Consider the following 19,315-nt stretch of genomic DNA (forward strand, 5'->3'; position numbering starts at 1 on the left):
CTCGTTTCTCTTTTATTTATGTTTTTTCCCACTGCACGCGCATTCCGCCGGTTTTGGCACTCATATGTTTCTCCAGATGTATTCTTACACGCTTAAAGTCATGTATTTAGAAAAAAATCTGGTAAGATTATTTCTGAATATGATCTTGAAATTATATAATTAATAAAATATATTTTCTTTTATTTTACATTTTGTTTTATATTTTATTTATTAGGAAATTTTGAAGATAAATTTAACATTTTCTTTACTTTTTTTCATATATTCAATTTGTCATTCAAAACGAAAGAAAGGCCTACCATGTAATTAGGATCCGAATTATTGAAATAAAACGAATGAAGATTAGAGGCTGTTACGCAGGATATATATTTTTATTATTAATAATTATTAATAATATAACTGTAATATAATATATATCGCAGCGTGATGTATATATAACATCGTTAAGAGTTGAGACATGGAGCGCAGCTAAGACATAAAAATAGACAATATATAGAGATATGTAAGGCAAAGAGAAGATAAAGTATAATCAGTATTTATCGACATTCTCGCCGGTATTACGTATTCATAGAGTTACGAAATTTGGCTTATATAGTAGTTATGTGATTAGCATAATGATTAAAGCGCGAAGTGACTGACAATTAGAAGGCAGGATTCGCGATTTCCTCCTGTGTTGGGTTTTGTGAAACCTAACTGTTGTAAACTTGAGTAGGTTAACGCAAGTAACAAAGATTCTGGAGACAAGTTTGATAAGAGCGAGGCAACGAATTGAATGCAAATGTACATATTTAGACTCTCTAAGTAGGAAATTTAATATTAGCATAGACATATTCATCAAGTAACGGCTGTAGCAATAAATTAGTCGTAGCAATAACAAATAATTTTTTAAATTCTGTTTAGAAATAAATTTTAGAAATACATTTTTAATAGTTATTGAAGTAGCTACTTTTTAAGTTGTTACTTCTGGTATAATACTAAATCAATTATTTTCTCAAAGATTTACATATATCTATTATTATATCTTATATATTAACATATATTAACAAATATTTTATTTTGAATTATAAAAATAAAAATAGTACATATAATCATGTTAAAATATATAATTATTTGCTGTTTCTAGCATTAATGAGTTTATCAAAATATTAATCCATTTATGTCGCTGATCGAAGCGCTTCATCTGTGTCGGCGCACTCGCTTCCACGTCACGCGTCGGTCGTCGTGCGAGATTTGAATGACTTTTCGTCGTGAGAGATTGCGAGCTACGAAACGCGTTTTCAAGAGATCGAAGCTCGACTCAGCCGGCATACCTAGTTCCTTAACAGAATATAGCAGTTGGCAACTAGGACTTTCGTCTGAGCGAAAGCGCACACACTTATACTACTGACGCGCGTGCTAATTCACTTCTACGTCATCTTCCTCGATGAGCTTTCCCATATACGTGCTCCGACCTCAATCGTTTCAATTCGTTGTTTGTATTGACTTGCATGGGCAAATAAAAAGTTTTGCAAAGAGAATCAGAATGCAAAGAGAATTATACGAGATATGCAATAGTAAATAGCCGGTTAAAGAATATCTTTGAATAATCTCAAATTCTCTTTATCTTTTATATTATTTAATAATTAAATAAAATTAAAAATGTTTTAATCTTATTTAATTAAAGATTTTATTGTTCATCATATGTATAACATGTAATATTCCAATTAAATCGTATTATTTCGTTAATTCCTCTATTTACAAGCTTAAAAGATTTATAAACACATGTCGCCGCTATTTCCGGGCGATTTACTATACATAGCGAGCAAATCGGCATGATAGATAAAAACGATAATTTTACTGAATTTTTTGGATGGTTCGCAGGAGGAAAGATCTGAGAATCGAACCGTCAGCACGGTAGAGTTCGAGCCGGGTGTGGAGGATGATGGGAAATCTATCACCTGCCGAGCAGAGAATCCAAACGTGACCGGACTCTTCGTCGAGAAGTCCTGGAAGATCGACGTCGTATGTGAGTACACATTACATTTTTCCTTAACGTTCCAATTTCTCGCGGAACCGTAAACTCGCTCACGACCGACAGATCGCGAAACTGATCGCGGTAAATCGAATACGACACCATGACGAATGGTACTTTACAGCGTTTGTCGATCTCTCTTACTCGCCTTCTCTTTCTATCCCTCCGTTCTCTTTCGACTCGTTCTATTGTCGTATATCGCCGCACGCATGTGTCGTAAAAAAAGAAAATGAAGAAATTGCCCGACAACCACTCCACATTCTCGATCTTATCTTCATTCGACCGATTTTACGAACCTCTTCATTCTGCGCACCAAAACGCACCTTCTCCATCCCCCGTGTTCACGTATCATTTACTTTTCGCGTCCCATATGCTGCTCCCCTTTTTTACAACCGCCAATAAAAAGATCTTCCCATTTCTTATAAATTGCTGCATGTCGAAAATTCGGCGTTGCCGTTCATCATCGGAGTCTCTCGATCCCGATTGTCATGTTAATTAATATAAACCTATTCATAATTTCTGTTACATTTTATGTTTCCATATTTCCGTTTACTAACAACCAAGTAGCTTTTCCACTTCTATTAGACTCTTCCTTCCATTATCCAATGCAATCTCTCCTTTTATACACAACAAGCAATTTTATAGACACTGTAAGATCTCGATATCCTTAGTTTCTTAGATCGCAATTCTTTAGACCTTAAAAGTATTAAACGCGTCGTCTTTCGTCCCGAGCGATAATTACGTTCAAAGGCGCCGTTTTTTTTTCAGCATCGAACGGTCTCATCTTGTTTTTACGCGATGCTCTCTCTTCTCTTCTCTTTCTCTCTTTCTCTCTCTTTTTTGCTGCCCCCCCTCCTCTCTCTCTCTCTGTCTCTCTATCTATCTATCTTGTTTATTGCAAACGGTTATAAGCGCGATGTAGGAATATTATTATATATACGTTGCGCGCGTAACACGCGTCCAGTTAGCCGGGCGCCCGTGAAATTTATCACGTAACTACGCTCATCCGGCCTCGTAAACTTTATGTTCGACTTAGCGTGTCGAGAGTTACGGCACGCTCAGTGCATATTAAAACGATGGGTGACAACACAGCTGGAAGGTTACGGGAGAAGGGGAACCGAATATCTCGTTCCATGTTCCATCCAGCAGCGTTCTTTCTCTAAATGAGTCGCGGTCAGAGTTATCGTCCTGGAAATCTTTAACGCGAATGTCCACGTGTTTTATATTTGTCGGCACCGGATAATGATTGCGCGTTGGACGGTAGCTGGCAAATTCTACCTCGCGCAGCATCATTTCCTCGCGAGATTATTGTACGGCGCCGTGTAAAATTCATCTGTCTCACTTGCACGGTATAATACTTGGACAATAATTATAAACTTCGTAAAAGCTGCGTCAGAAAAAATAATAATGACGCTGTCACATCGGCATAAAAGCAAATTTTACACACATGAACACAGAAACTCGGGGGTTCTTTTAGGTCGCAGATAAATCATCCTGCTGATACTCGCGATAAGACGGTTAAGGCGCCGGTCGTGGGTGACTCGTAATCTCGAAAGTTTTCTTGCGCAACTGTCATCCGTGTCGGTATCTTTAATCTATCGCCAATGAAATCTCTCTCGCAGCACCTAATATTGCCGTCAATTAAGTAATAGCGTTCTAATGAAATTATGACAGTCGATTTATTGTGAAAATTAGTAAAGAAAACATAAAGAATTTCATGCAACAATAGGGTAATCTAATTCATTTTTTTGAAACATTTTAGAAAATTAATCGATATTTAATTATCTTAATTAAGTTTCATTATTTGAGCCTTAATATCATTATAATTATTAATCTAAATTTCAAATTCTCAGCCTTTTACGCTCACTTTTTCTCTCTTTTGAAAAGTGGGTTAGTATCGGTGCAATAAATCAAATGCTCTTTAAAAGAACGGTTAGAGCATCGCGACATAAATTTATATCCACGAACGTTGACGCAAAGGTATATATATAATATTTGATAGAATAGAGACCACTCTTATACGATGTTGCGAGTCGCCGTATATTATTGTATGTTTATTTTAATTGTATAATATGTATAAATAACGGGAAAAAGTGCGATGCAAGCGGAAGACTCGCGTGCCGCCTCAGGTATTTTTTTCAATTTTGCGGAGGTGCGCGCTTATTACTTCGGCAGCGATAAATTTTTCGATTCTATACGGTTTATCGTTCGTTCTTATCTGTCCGGTTCCGTCCGTTGCACCTGCACGTCGGGCAGAAATATAGCGACCGAGTAACGGGCGACCAGGAAATACATAAAGAGCATGGACGAGTATTCGCGTAACGGGAAAAACTGCAGAATACGGGAAATGGTGTCATGTCACGTATTCGATTACGGTGACCGTTTCCACGAAGTCCGGACTTGAAATTACACCATCTCAGAGAGACGGTCCGGCCTGGCGCGGTCGATCCCTCGTCTTCGTCGTCACTGTCGCTTCCGACAGATAACGGCGAAAGAAGATTGAACTTCCGGTAATTTCTTCCAATCTTGTTCTAATATTAACAAACCTTGCCACAACTTGTAAAAAAAAAAAACAAACTAACGAAAGAGTAAATCAGCAGCGCGGTTCGGAGGGACGATATAACTGTAAACCGACGCGAGTGATAAAATTCCACGAAAATTGAAATATATACGAAAGTAAACTTACGAAAAAAGGATTGGAGGGGCGCGCTATGGTTAAACTAATGTGCACAATAAATGCCAGATACGACGAGCAAATAAAGACTTGATTGCTGGCAGCTATCCGTAGAGTCGCGGGAGAACATTTACGAGTTACCGTAGGAACGGCGCGAGATATTATTGAGAGTCTCACGAGCAGGAAAAATATCGGAGCTAACGGAGGGAGAAGTTGAAGATTATGCCTCGCGGACGTAGCTTCGCTGGCAGAAATTGAGGTGTGTGTGTGTGTGTGACGCGCGCGCGAGTCCGGTAATGAAAACAGCAATTTACGATGCTTTTATCGTTTATATTTACAATAATATATATATTTCACGACAAAGTATTCGAATGAACGAAGCATATCATAACATTAGTCTATCCCTTTATTCCGTTTTATCTTCTCTTTTACGCTAATATCAATGTCAATTTTAATATCCAAAAATTGTATTGATAAAACAATTAGAGAAAGAGAGACTGATATAGAAAATACGTATAGGCAATCTTGAAATATTCTTTGTCAATGTGTACAACATAGAAATGTTTGAATATTTTGCTGTTGCAGATCCGCCGATAGTATCGTTAAACCTCGGATCGACCTTAAGCCCAGAGGACATTAAAGAAGGGGATGACGTATACTTCGAGTGCCACATTAGAGCCAACCCTTCTTGGTCCAAGCTCGTCTGGATACATGACGTAAGAATTCTTAAATATATCCTTGTATACCGCTTTTTTATGATATCGCGATAGTTCCGAAAATACGACACCACGTAAATTTTACGCAGTACCCACGTATAGGAAGACTTTTATGGTGGGTTTCGTCGATACGCGTGACACTTTCGTCCCGCTTCGTACACCGAACACGGAGTAGAACTTTAAATCTTTTATTTACATAATATATGAGCTATCACGTAACGATATTGAAGAGAAGCCTCCGACACGACGCCGACGTCACGTCGATACCTATCGCGATAGGCCTATTTTTGTTACAAAGATTTCTATCGTGAATTTTATCATCTATAATTCTATATCTTCAAATCCGTGGCAAATAGATGCAATATAAACAATTTTACAAATGACGGGTCAACACTTTGATTTTATATTCTTATTACGGCATCAATAATGACAATAATTTACTTAAACTATCCCGACGTTCTCCATGCGATAGTTACTACCTCCTCTGACAGTTATAAACGCGTACATTTTGCGATCGGATACAATTTTAAATGAGGTGTCACTTCTAAAGCTGCGTCGAAAAGCTATATCGAGCCAGATTGAATGCCATACATGATTTATCTCACATTCGTGACGTCGTCGCATCTCGGGTAATAAAAGACGCGCGCAACGAGCATAAAACGGGTATCAAAGCGTAACCAACGTTAGTCAGTCCCAGCTCATACGAGAGATAGTTGCCTCGGGAGACCGCCTGCCTGCTTATTCTAGGCAGCGCTACTTGAATTTCGAAACGCAGCCGCCGCGCCGCTTCCACTCCGCTACCGCTGCCGTTGCGCATTGTGTATATACCTACAGGCGCGGCAATTGCAGCGGAGACGGAAGTTAAAGGAACGCTCCCAAGGCGTACTCGAGACTATCAGCGACAAACTTTGGCCTGTGTATCGGTGGCAGCCACGGAAGCACAACCTCCTGAATTCTAATCGTCCCGATCACCGGCTGCAACCCCAGAATCGCACGGTGCACGTGGCACGCGATCACAAATAGCTGTGCATTAATTTTTGTCGTCTCTCAATGATCCCCGCAAGTTTGCGAGGATTTAACGACACGCGAGCAACATTCGCGAGATACACATATAACTTGTGGTTCACATATAATACTCATATAACTTAATAAAGCTCAATCTCTCTGCGGATGTAGTTTAAATTATAAAATCACGCGATTACGAATGGATGCGCGTTAATTTCCAACATTGCAGTCGATAACTTGTTCTGTAATTTTCTCTGGATAAAAACAACCTTTCTGGATAAAAGAGAGAACAACCGTTTAAGCACAAATTTTATGAGACTCATACTATTTCGTTGCATGTTGATGAAAACAATAGAAGTTTAATAAAATTCAATTTGCAGATGTAGTTCAAATTACGGCATGACACGATTATAAATGATTGCGCGTTACTTTTATCGAGCTTATCCGATAACTCGCGCAACTCCGTCGTGTGTAATATAATATGGCAAGAAGACAGCTTGACAGGGATCTTTCAATCACTCAAATAATTCCATAAACTTTATGACTAATAACTAATCTTATATACACAGTCAATATATTTCTGAAATATATACATCGTGCTTTCAACTATCGCAATATCTCACAATCTTCTTTCTTCTTGCTCATTTTAAAGCATTCGACAGAAAATGTTTAATGAACGTTTCTTAAAACTCATAATTTAATAAGTTCATAATTTTACAAGCTTAAGTGGAAGATCCGCTGCGTTCCCGAGCTTTTAAAGGCGGCATTTACCCTTTCCCTTCTCCCCCGCCCCCTTTCAACCCCCTCGGATCTTAATGCATTAATCCAACGGCCATAACACCTGGCGGAAGATTGCGGTACACACGTATATTTACGCCATAATTATATTACCATCGGCTACGCTAGCCAGGAATGCCGCAGAAACGCGCGGCGCGGTGCGGTGCATTAGCTTTCCTCCGGTCTTTTCCGGGATCAGCCTAGGGCCTCATATCCCTGCCATGTTCCGTCGTTCACTTTAACCCGGCTCATCCTCTTCCCTCTCCTCGCTCCCGCCCTCTTTTCGTTTCGTCGCACGGCGATCTTTCGCCGGATATACGTCGCGAAGGGCTGCAGGAAACGGGCTAACGGTGGGCGGTGAGCAGCTGCTACCGCGTAAGAGATTTCCCTCGAAATTGCATCTTAAAAATATGATCCGACTTCATTCCGGAGGGAGAGCGCCCGACTATCGCACCGACTATGTCACCTCCTCCTCCGCTACCCTTCTTACCTCTTACCTACGTTCTCCGCCCGCGACTTCTTCCTCTTGCTTGCGGATCGTCTTCTAGTCGCGCGATCCGCTTCTCACCCTCCAGTTAAGCTCCTCCTAGTCTTTGTACGTGCCTTCAAACGATGGATGGATTATCCAACCGCACCCGATTCGCGCCATTATCGTAATACTGGTTCTTAAAACTATCCGCAATCACACACACACACACACACACGTACATACTCGGATTTCTTGCTGATTATTGAACTCCCGGACATAACGGAAGTCGAATACGATGAACGCTTTTCTTTCAGAAGAAAAGTACGTTTAAGTAGAAATGAGCACCGAAGACGATTTCTTGACTTAATACGCTCGTTCTTCTCTCCAAACGATTATTTTTTAAACAACGTAGAAGCTAACGTCCATTTATTTTCCTCAAATTCATGATTGATAATTTTTTTCATAATCAATATGTGCATATTAACAGACACATCAAGTGTTATAACAGGAGGGAAACGATTGATTTCTATTGTACATTACTTTATTTTCATGTTGATTATTTCTCGAGTCTTGGACGCGATTGCCTTTAGATCTCGTTAGAGTGGATTTTCACGTTCGCGCTCGGTACACCAGAAATGTTTCATTCATTCGGCGTGGCCGATCCCTTTCACTCATCTAGAAAAGTTTGCCTAGGAATTATAAGGGCCGTTAGCACGTTCTATCTGCCAATCAATCCCGAGCTAGCAATCGGACCAGGATCCGGCACCACTGACTTACGATTAGACGGGGTCTTAGAAAAGCGTTTCGGGCAGCAGTAACCTTTTGAGTGGCAATCGTAAAGAGGGAGAAAGAATCATGAACGGTCGGAGGGCGAGTAAAGGAAGAGAGGGAGAAGAGCGGGAAGAAGGAAACGACGCATGAGCGAGAGGGATTGAATGAAACCGGAAAGTGAAAGAGAAACGGAAATAACAGGGGCCAGGCGGAAAGGGAGAGAATAAGGCGAAAAGAAGAAAGAAATCGAGAAGGCGAAGAAAGAAATGTGGGGTAGCCGACATAATGGAGTGCAGTGATTAAGTCGGTTCTATCATTCACGGGGACAATAGAGAAGTTCTGTACCTACCTGCAGCATCGACGAGCCAATCGGCCAGCCGGTTTAGACGAGGAGAGAGAGCCTGAAAGGATTCTCTCAACTCTTCATCTTTTCTCGCAAAGTGGATTGACCGAGCGTACTGCCGGAAGAGTCCCATTAATACCGTTGTCCTCGTGGACACGCAGAAAGATCGAGAATTTATCTCGAGCTCCGTCAAGTCTCTCTCTCTCTCTCTCTCTCTCTCTCTCTTGTATCTAGCTGCACCTTCGTTTCCCATTAAGAGACAGTTTGAATTCATTCTGTACAGGAAGTGCAAAAATTGAAACAGCGAATATTCGCGTTATTTCTTTTAAGAAATCTTTGTCAGTGTTGAAACGCTAACGTATTTTAAGTTCATCAAAACGACGTTGAAAAAAAAACTGTTTCTACTTCCTGAATTCCAGCAAACGGATTTCGCCAGCACGAGACGGGCAATATCGATCAAACTTGAAATTCCACGTCGCCTCGCCGCTGTTTGATGCGCTCGTATCGGCGCGGCGTCGTGGCTTTTGTACATACATCGATTGGATTGCACGAGCGCGCGCCAAGGATAACGGCTTCCGCGCTGCGAATCTACCGAGTGCATTTCCTTCTCACGCGAGATTCGGCTCGACAAGTTCGGATCTTAATGCGGCGCAGGGTGCGAGAGTGCGGAGGAGTCGAAAAGCGTGAGAGCATATCTATGTGTGTACGTGTGTATGTGTGTACGTGTGTACGTGGGTTCCCGAGAAGGTGGATGTCGAGAATTCGGCGGGCCGTACATCAATCAATTTCACTACCATCGCGATCAAGGCGTGTCGGGGTTCCCGCTGGCGCTAAAGGCGACTCCTCGAGATTCCAGGAGGGGTGAGAGTATGGATTCGTTTCATACGATTTCGATCTCGCAATTTTTCGTTAAGAGATAAGACGACGCGGCGAGGAATCAGGAGCGATAGCCGATCGCGATCCCACCTACAGTCTTCGTCTCTGGCACTCCTAAAAAGAGCCCGGTAGTCGGCAACTTTCGAACAGCTGTTCGGAACTACTTCCACGCCGTATCTCCGACATTCCGCCGAATACACCGACCAAAATCCTGCAATGGACGCTATTGATCCCGGCTGATTCTAATGGCTCAATACAACCGTCTATTGCAATTGCCAAACTTTCCCCGAGAACGCCAAAAACATTTGCGCTCAAGCCTTACACAGATGAAGCGTATTTGGATATGTTTCTAGCATAAGTTTTTAGCGTTTTTACATTTCCAGGACGTGTAGAAACGTTGACATAGGTTATTGTTTCGAATTATTAATAGTTTTAATATTTGAAAAAAGAACAAGTATATTTAAATATTCTTGTAACATTCTGCGATGTGGTTACAAACATGTCAAGATTCAAGATTCAGATTTGAAGATATTTTGAGATATTTTGCAACGTAAAAAATAAATAACTGTTAAACTATAAAATTTTAGAATTAAAAAAAAAATGAAACTTTGATGTAGTGAGCATAATTCATCAGTATAAAATAAAATTTAATAAATGTTTTAAAGAATTTGTTATTAATCTTTTATAGCTTGAATTTTTTAACTATTGTTTTTAATGCTTCTAAAAAAGTTATCATGGAACATACATAAAATATTTATTTTTCTTATCAAAAACCAGACTGCATTATTTTAATTTTATGCTCCATCATTATTAACTGTGGAACATTAAAAAGGAAAGAAACGTAAATTATAGGGAATATAATTAAATGTGGAACAAAGTCTCGATAATTTATTAAGTATCTTGTTTGGTTTCGAGGCATCCTCTTTATACACACATAAAAAGTATGTATGTTGCTTTTATTATAATTAAACGAGTGTGCATAATCAAAATTTAACACAGAGAATTATGCAGCTTTATGTACAAAACACTTGAAAATTTCATTTTATTATATATTTTATTTTCTTTCTTTATTTTAATAAAATATATTATTTAATGCAAACGTATACTATGTAATTTATGGAAAATTTAAAGGAAGGAAAGAAGGAAGGAACAGCATGGAGCTCGGTGGAAGCATTTTCTACTCGCAGTAATAATTTTTAGTTTCAAATTTCACATTTCGATTGGGAGTTGGAAAGAATTGCGCTTGGATAAAAGATCATAACCGTCCTGTGCGAAAAATATTTTTTAAAACTCGGTCAGAAATAGTACGATCCGCGCAACACTGTAATTGATCGACCCTGCGCCACTCGTTTCTATCGTAATAAAATCGACAACACTGCAACGCACTGCGAATATTCGATAACAGCACATCTCTATATGACCCCGCGTGCAATTGGAATTGCTCTATTGCTAAAAGCTAAAACCAAAATACAAATAACTTTGGCAAACTAGTATCGGCCGCTTGACTGTTAACCAATGCACCCTTACGCATATGCGCGACACGTTGCGTTTGTGATTACACGTCGTAACATAGGGCGAGATTCGCGAATTACTGTCTCGGCTGAATCGTGAACGATGATTGAAGGAACAAGGAACGGCCGCGTCCTGTGAGCGGATGAAGAAGGACCAAGACAGCGGTCTGCGCTTCGCAAGAATAAACAGAATAAAAAGATTCCTTTGAAGGATAGCGGTCTGCCAGGAGACGAGGCAAAAGAAGCAGAAAGGAAGGACGGAAGGAAGGAAGGAAGGAAGGAAGGAAGGAACGGAGAGTGGAAGGAAGTATGGCCGCGGCTTGTTGGCAATTTTTCAAAGAATCAGTGTGCCGTCTGACCGGAATGAACGATCCCCCCCTCCCATCCCGCAGAAGCCTTTTCTTTTTCCTCGAGCTTGCTCCTTTTGCGTCTGACCATACGAGAGAGGTAGATGTGAGAGAGCGGAACACTGAGAGGATCACGCGACCGCACAGGATCCTTCTGTGATGGGAGATGGTTTCTGTGTCCAGAACCGCGCGGACGGGCATTCCTATATGAGAGGCGATCCTCGTTTGAAGGGCGCGAGAAAATTCGATAGATTCTCAGAATCCGAAAGGTGATGCCAAAACGAAATTGGACGGGCCGTCCGGTGGTACGATGGTCCCGAGATTTCGTGGGCCAACGAGGGACATCTCGGACGCATTCCTAGAAATCGAGTGTCGCGTATGGAATGTCTTACTATCGATTGGCGCGAGAGCGTTTTAAGAATCGAAAAAGGGGCACAAGAGACGGACTTAGGATAAGTAACAGCTGATCACCGTTTCAGCCATACGACTATTGGGGAACTAAAATAATTTCGAATGACGCGCATTTACCAACTGACCCCGTTTAACCCATTAGTATCGTTATATAATATCTTTTAAAGAACCTTAGAAAGGAAGGTATCGAAGACGCAGAGATAGATAACATTAGCCATTAGCGACAGCAATTCTCTTAGACCAATGCAATTAGGCTTGTCGATAGGTAGAAGGGTGTCAGCTGTCTGCGCTCGGAGAATGGACACAATGGGGAAGTTAGTTGATCCTCATTTACGGAGCAAACCCTATGAAACCTAATTATCGGAAGCGTAGTGCTCTCTCCGCTTCTAGTTTTGGGACTGACTGATCAAAGGGCCTTGTTGCGTTCGCCGTAGCTCCATAATAAAATTAAATTAATAACGCTGAACCAAAATGTGCCGCGTGATTGAACAAAGCGTACATGATTTTTGCTCGAAAATCTGGTTGTCATATCACATTCATTACATTACAATATAAATTTGTAGAATCTGGCGTACAGTTTTTCAATCTTGCGGCTTACTGATTTTTTTTTTTTTTTTTTTTTTTTATCTATCAGGAATAATCCGCGGATCTCGTCGCGCTATTCGTTTTATTTTTAAGACTTGGCTTTTAGACTTGAAGATATCAATTCACAAATCCTACAATTTTTGGATGGTTGTATTTTCAGCTTGTTCACCGTCTTATAATTTTAATTGTATTATACTATACTATAGTATTATTGTATGTGAAGGTAAATACGCGAATGATCGCGAGCTTGAATTAGAACGAAATTACTAGCGCGAATCTACTTACGCGGACAAATACAAGTATACCAGGTGGAGGAGTAGATTGGATAAGTAGAATGAGACGCAGGACGGATGGTGGCTCTTGGTAGAATGGCTCGGTCGCAAGAAAAGATAAACGAAAGTCAGGAGCTGACTACACAGGGCGATATCGTACTCTCCATTCCGCCTCGTCGAGACGACGCGACGCGACGCTACGAGGAGAAACGCGGACGGGAACGACGAAAGAACAGAATTCCGACTCGTGGGAACGAAAAGGTGGAGGCTGGGGGATTCGAGTCGCGCAAGGGAACTTTAAACTTCGCTATCTCTGTCGAGGCGGGAGTACGCAACGGGACCATACGTGTAAGCTGCCGCGATATCGATCTTTGTGTAGCGAATCTCCATCGCGGAGATGTCTCTTTGATGGTGGTTTTGACCGATAAGCTTCGGCGGCGGTTCTTATCTGACGCAGACAACGTGAAATAAAGCTTTGAGCAGTTTTACTTTCAAACAGATAAAAGAGAAGCTTAATGATTACAAACTCAAGAAAGGAAAACTATATATAACATGCATAAAGAGACGCAAACGAAATCCAAATATAATAATTGATATGTATAATAACAGAATTTTATTTCAATCTTCTTTGTCTTTTTTGGGTCATGTTTAATTACGAGAATTATTGGACAAGAATAAGTAATATCTAATTTATTTTCTCACATTTATCAAAACTTTGAGTTGTTATTAAAAAAATATTTATATATACATCTAATTCCAAAGATATTCTTTTTGAATAAAAAGATTACGCGCAAGGGATTGCGACGTTGCGGTAATGCGATCAGAATTATCTTATAAAATTATTGAATATAGAATTTCAACGGAAACATGTAGAGAGAAGAGATGTAAAGGCGTCCCGTTAAAAATTCCCCCGCGGGGCTTAACAAGATATAACGTTTAACGAGTCCTTTCCGAGCTTCGTCTCTTGCCGCAAGTAAATCGAAGATAAACCTCGGGATTTAACCGGGGCTTAACCTATGCTAAGCGTGCTAAACCTCCTAGCCTAGACTCGACCACATGGATGGCTGATTACATAGATTACAATGCAGTTTAATTGAGTTACGTCGCTAATGGCCGCAAACAGCGCGTTTATTTTTTTTGTTTTTTCCTCTTTTTATTGCTTTTTATTACGTTTTATTGAAAAAATCTATTTCATGTATCTTTATTACGTTTTATTGAAAAAATCTATTTCATGTATCAAGATTGTGTGAATTTAATCGAAAAAAACTCCATGTATATCAACACGCGCATTCAATTCACATGATCGTGACATGAGTGACTAAGTGCTCTAAAATGCCTAATATATTATCTCTGATATTTTATTTGGTGCTTTATAGGGCATATGAATTGCGAAGCTGAAATATTAAAAATTTTTTCGAGCTTGTTTTTCTGAATCACTTGAATTCATGTTTTTTTTTTAATATAAAATGGGAATCGTTTTTTATTAAATACATCAATATCGATATGTAATACACATTTCGAAAATAAGCTCCCCAATTGAGTGTTGATCTCGTATTGGCATTCTATTGCACATTCTAATAATACAATAAGATAAGTTTATTGGTATAATCAGTTAATCGTGCACAAGTAATTAAATATCTCCGCACTATTGTCGTGAAATCGCGCAAGCGAAAAATACAATGAACGAGGAAAAAGAAGGGGAAAAGGGTTTCAATGGGGGACGACGTCGCGACGCGCCGCGCCTCGCCTCGCCTCGCCTCGCCTCGCCTTGCCGTGTCGAGCTGCCAAGATTATAAAACAATTGAATAAATCTACCCCTTCGAACGGCATGCAGAAGAAAGAAACGCGTCCCGAAGGGGTGGAAGACAGAAATGAGTGGAAGAAGGAATCTCTGAACCTTCTCCTTCGCTTCGCCCCTCGCGCATTTCCCGGTCTATATCCCAACCCCGCCAACTTCTCCAAGATTCAAATGGCCTCGTTTCAAATCGATTTCGAATTATCTTCGGCGAGCGGATTCTGGCGGAACGGGAGAGAAGAGGGTCCGCCGCGCCGGTGTAATGGAGGAAACGGTAGTGAGGTAAGAGGTATAAGAACGAAATGGCGGTGAGGAGATGATGGAAGGGAGGAAAGAGGAAAGAGGAAAACGAGGAGCAAGGTGAAAAACTTAAGGGACTTTTACTGGACGAGAAAATGTTTGCCGGCGAGACAAGACGCCCGACTGTCGTTTCTCGTCTGATTAACTAGGCAGGACCACTTTTACGGGCATTGCACTATGACGGACATACGCCGACTCTGAGATATTCCTCTCCCAACCCAGTCTGCATGTCGAACTTTTACCGCGCGTTCGGCATCCAGAAGAAAGAGCTAAAAAGATATATCGCTTAATACAAGGGAGGTAAATTTTTATGAAAATGCGAGAGAAGTAACGGAGTGATGTATTCACCGTCGAATTCCAAGAAAATGGTTCCAAATAACAAGTTCGATATTAGTTTTTAATAACCGACTTTGTAATTACGTTACGAACTATAACGGCGTTTCGCCAGCAACTAGCCTGTAAATTAGGTAGTAGATGGCGGTCGTGGAACTTTCGAAGGCCGCCTCTCGCCTGATTAAGCGGTTCGGCCTGCATTTGGCAACGGCACCGACGCGACGCGACGCGACGCGACGGCAGCGTATGCACCGACTCGAGCTACTTGTTGGCTCTGACGTGCGGCTGTTCCACTCCGCTCCGAGTTCGTTCCCGCTGCAAGTTTCAACGGAGTGCGATATTAGCACTACATTCGTCCCGCTTCTCATTTTGTTGCGAAAACAGGGACAAAGTAAGACATAATGGGGCTCACCCTTTTGGAGCTAATTAAAGCGGCAAATTCGTTACGGAGACATGTAACCGCGTGCGTAGCTCCTCTCGCGACCGGTAAAACTGGTAAAATCGTATTTGTCCCGCGCAACTCCTGTCAGATAACGCAGAATATGTTGTTTCGTTAACGTGCACGACATCATTGCGAGCAGCAATGACAATAATTTTATCGACGGATTCTTCGACAAACTGGGAAACAATTTTTCTTAAAAATATTGAGAGGAATATGTCGAGTTGTCCGTTGCAATTACAAATATATTTCTAATATTTACTAACTAACCCAATTAAATTAAATTTTAATTGTATGAAAATTAAAAGATTGTATTATCTCTTATTTATAGATATATAATATTATCTCTTTAATATTATTACTCAACAAAAACAGCGACTGCTGTTTCAGCATTTTCAATAGCGATAAAAAGACGCGATCAGCTAAATACATACATATAATCCAATTGATTACAATAAATTATAGCTGGTACGCATTAACATATATTATATTTATATGTTAGTACGGATACACGAACAGAAGCAGTCTGTTTTGTGAAAACTTCTAATGACACGTTATGCAAACATGACTCGTTAACTCGTTCGAATCGCCACAGTATTATATTGCGCGTTCAGTAATGCATACTTAAGGTACATGCTTCTTCGTGATCTTACAAGATACTTCCCTTTTGTCTTTCACGGCCATAAAAGCGCTCGTTTGGTCCACAGTGGCATTCCTCCGGGGGTAAAAAAAATGATACAATAACGAACAGGTCGTAACAGGCAGAAAGACATCGTAGCGAGACGCGCGCGCGGTTACGCTTATCTCTAATTTATCGCGAAATTAGAAAATAACGAGAAATGAAATCGCGCGCTCGATCTCGCAGAACAAGTTCTCTCGTAGAATAGAGGATTGCTCTTTTCTCCTTTTCCCTCTATTTATATTTCTCCCTTTCTCTCTGTCAGCCGCTTGCTAATACACGCGTATCAGTATCGCAAGAAGTCTCATTTTCGTTGCGCAATAAGGTGATTTTAATTGAAACCTCTTCTTTTTACAGAATCAAATCCTGGCGCATAATACGTCGGCGAGGATTATCTGGTCGAATCAGAGCCTCGTCTTGCAAAGTGTAACAAGAAGCAGTGCTGGTCGCTACGTCTGCGCTGCAACGAACGCTCTGAACGAGACGCGCAGCGAGCCGCTGCACTTTCGAGTGAAATGTAAGTTGATCCATGATTACAAAATATTCCCAACAACAGCCTTCGAAAAAGAAAATATTTTCAACTATCTTTTATCCGTCACAAGATTCTTTTTTACTGATAGTAGACAATTTCTATTCCAACTTTTGTATAAACATTTATTATGTATATATACTATGTGCTGTATGTACTGAGAATCACATTTGTCGTAAATATTTTAAGAGTACTTAGCATCGGCTACATTTTTTAAATCCAATTCCCAGAATATAGCCGACTGTCGACACGAGAGCCGCCTCTAAGTTCCACGAAAGAAGTGATTCGTATATATACCGTAGCTTACGGAATAGGGCAGAACACGTGCGCGGTTCTCGCTCTTGAAAACTCTCTAGAGCACGAATTACGAAAGCGGCCCTCCCAAGTAAGAGATCTCAAACGAGAGAGGCATGAAAGGACCTCGTGCACTTTTCTTGTAGGACGCACAATTTGCGAGGTATTTGGAAGAAAATCCGAATTCCGTTTCCAGACATTTTTCGGTAAAATGTCGCTTCAGTTTAAGAAATCTCTAGGATACTCGAGAATGTGCTCTGTTTAAAAATTAAAATATTAAATTAAGAATTTATCATTTTTGGAACGATAAAAGATCTCAAAGTACGGGATTAAAATCAATTGGATTTTCGTAAAAGTATATAACGTGAGGGTTTCGCGCGAGGCGTTTAATCTAATTCGTAAAATTATCCGGGAATAATTGACACGCAGAGCCATTTAGTATGAAACCTCGACACCACTTGCGAGATTACATACGAACTCGAACCTTGCAGACAGGCAAGAATCCTCAATATTTAACCGTGGATTATAACGACCTCGTAAAGATAGAGGAAATAGTCTTAGATAAGCCAGCATCTCGCGAGTATCCACGAATCGAAATCAGGAAACCACGGTTTCGTGATTTATTTCCTTGGATATTACGCCGTTATTAGAAAAGAGGAAATAACGTTACGTTTACGCCATCGACACTATAGTAATATAATGGAATTTAGGGTAACCGGGACGCGCAAGTGTATCTAAAGAAGATAGAATAAAAGCTTTCGAGTTTATACTGCGATTCGATATTACGTTCGAATCAATCGTTACAGAGAAAGCACACATGTGACGTAAAAGAAAGATAGAAAGAAATACTTGAATAATTTATTCATTATTGTCATATATATATATATATATATATATATTTTATTTTCATATATTTTCTGATTATTATCTTATACAATGTTTTCGAATCTGGGAGGGTGTTAGGTATATTGTATTTTTTTATTTATAACATTTTTTTATTTGCAAGGAGAACTAATTAGAGTCCCTAACTTATTCATAATAAAGTTGTCTCGCGTTTTCCAAAAAACTGCTTTCTCTATATTTATAAAATTTTTTCAAGATTAATAATTACGTAACAATAGATTATTCATTAATGTACAAACTTTGTAAATATTCCAAACAAAAATCATAGCGATTTACCAATTTGCACGGTAATCGGATATTACACATATACATGAAGGTTTAATCGAACAATATTAATTAATAACTATAACAAAATAGCTTTACCATTTTTTGATGTATAAATGTTAATTAAATTTTATGGGAACTAATTGAAACCACATGCTATAGTCAATATGATTATTTAACACGATTTATTGTTGACTTTAAATTACTCAATGTATTATGCGGACAAAAAGTCTACAGTTTGTCTGATACTTATTCTGCATAATCTCAAGAAATTATTCGTATTTTTAATTAACAAAAAAGTGATATCTATAATATAAAATACCGAATAAATATATAAATGACATTTTCCGTTTTCGAGATTAACGCATGTAAAATAATTCATAAAATAAAATAATCTGTAGTCATTATATGGTAATTGTCACATCTATTTATGATTACCTACTGTGCATTGCAATATCACATTTATTAGTTTTAAAAATGATATACCTACATAGACTACGATTTCGAGTTAGTTTTATGTGGATGTCATCCATAAAAACCGTGTAATATTGTAAATACAATGCGTTTACAATTACACACGCGTGTTACACACACATATCTCGCACCTTTCGCGTTTACCTTTTTATCGTAAAATTTCTCTGACGGCGCTTTTGTTTCGTGTTGCTTGTTCAGATAAAAACCCGTGATCAGAGTTCAAACATGAGGCAATTGAAAATACTACAAATGGAACAATGCAGCGTTACGGGAGAAGAACAATAAGCCTGTAATGCGGCGCATTCCCTCCCGCTTAAATTTAATTTTAAACAGTGAAAAGCTTTAACTCTCATGGAATGCTGTATTACAGCCATCATCGAAAATTAATAACAATTGCTTGTCTTTTGCAAATCGAATTACGATAGAAAATGTGCAGTAATTATGAACGTAATAAAGCTGAAAAGTTTGTAATAAAAGTGACATGCTAAAAGCAATCCGAGTTTAATAATGAGTACTTTCAACCAGTCGAGATCACAAGCT

General features: G+C 39.6%; 1 protein-coding gene across 2 annotated transcripts in view; it reads left to right on the forward strand.

The window, feature by feature from the left end:
- LOC112464437 (nephrin-like) overlaps positions 1–19,315 on the forward strand; it is a 347,896-nt gene that overhangs the window by 305,985 nt on the left and 22,596 nt on the right. For both annotated transcript variants that reach the window (XM_025031411.1, XM_025031410.1), the window contains 3 exons: positions 1,858–2,002; positions 5,268–5,398; positions 16,669–16,828. In XM_025031411.1, coding sequence (XP_024887179.1) covers positions 1,858–2,002; positions 5,268–5,398; positions 16,669–16,828 — 436 coding nt within the window. The remainder of the gene's footprint in view (positions 1–1,857; positions 2,003–5,267; positions 5,399–16,668; positions 16,829–19,315) is intronic.

The sequence above is a fragment of the Temnothorax curvispinosus genome, unplaced genomic scaffold, assembly GCF_003070985.1.
Source record: "Temnothorax curvispinosus isolate PA1 unplaced genomic scaffold, ASM307098v1 QBEX01014232.1, whole genome shotgun sequence".
In the NCBI taxonomy this organism is placed as follows: Eukaryota; Metazoa; Arthropoda; class Insecta; order Hymenoptera; family Formicidae; genus Temnothorax; species Temnothorax curvispinosus.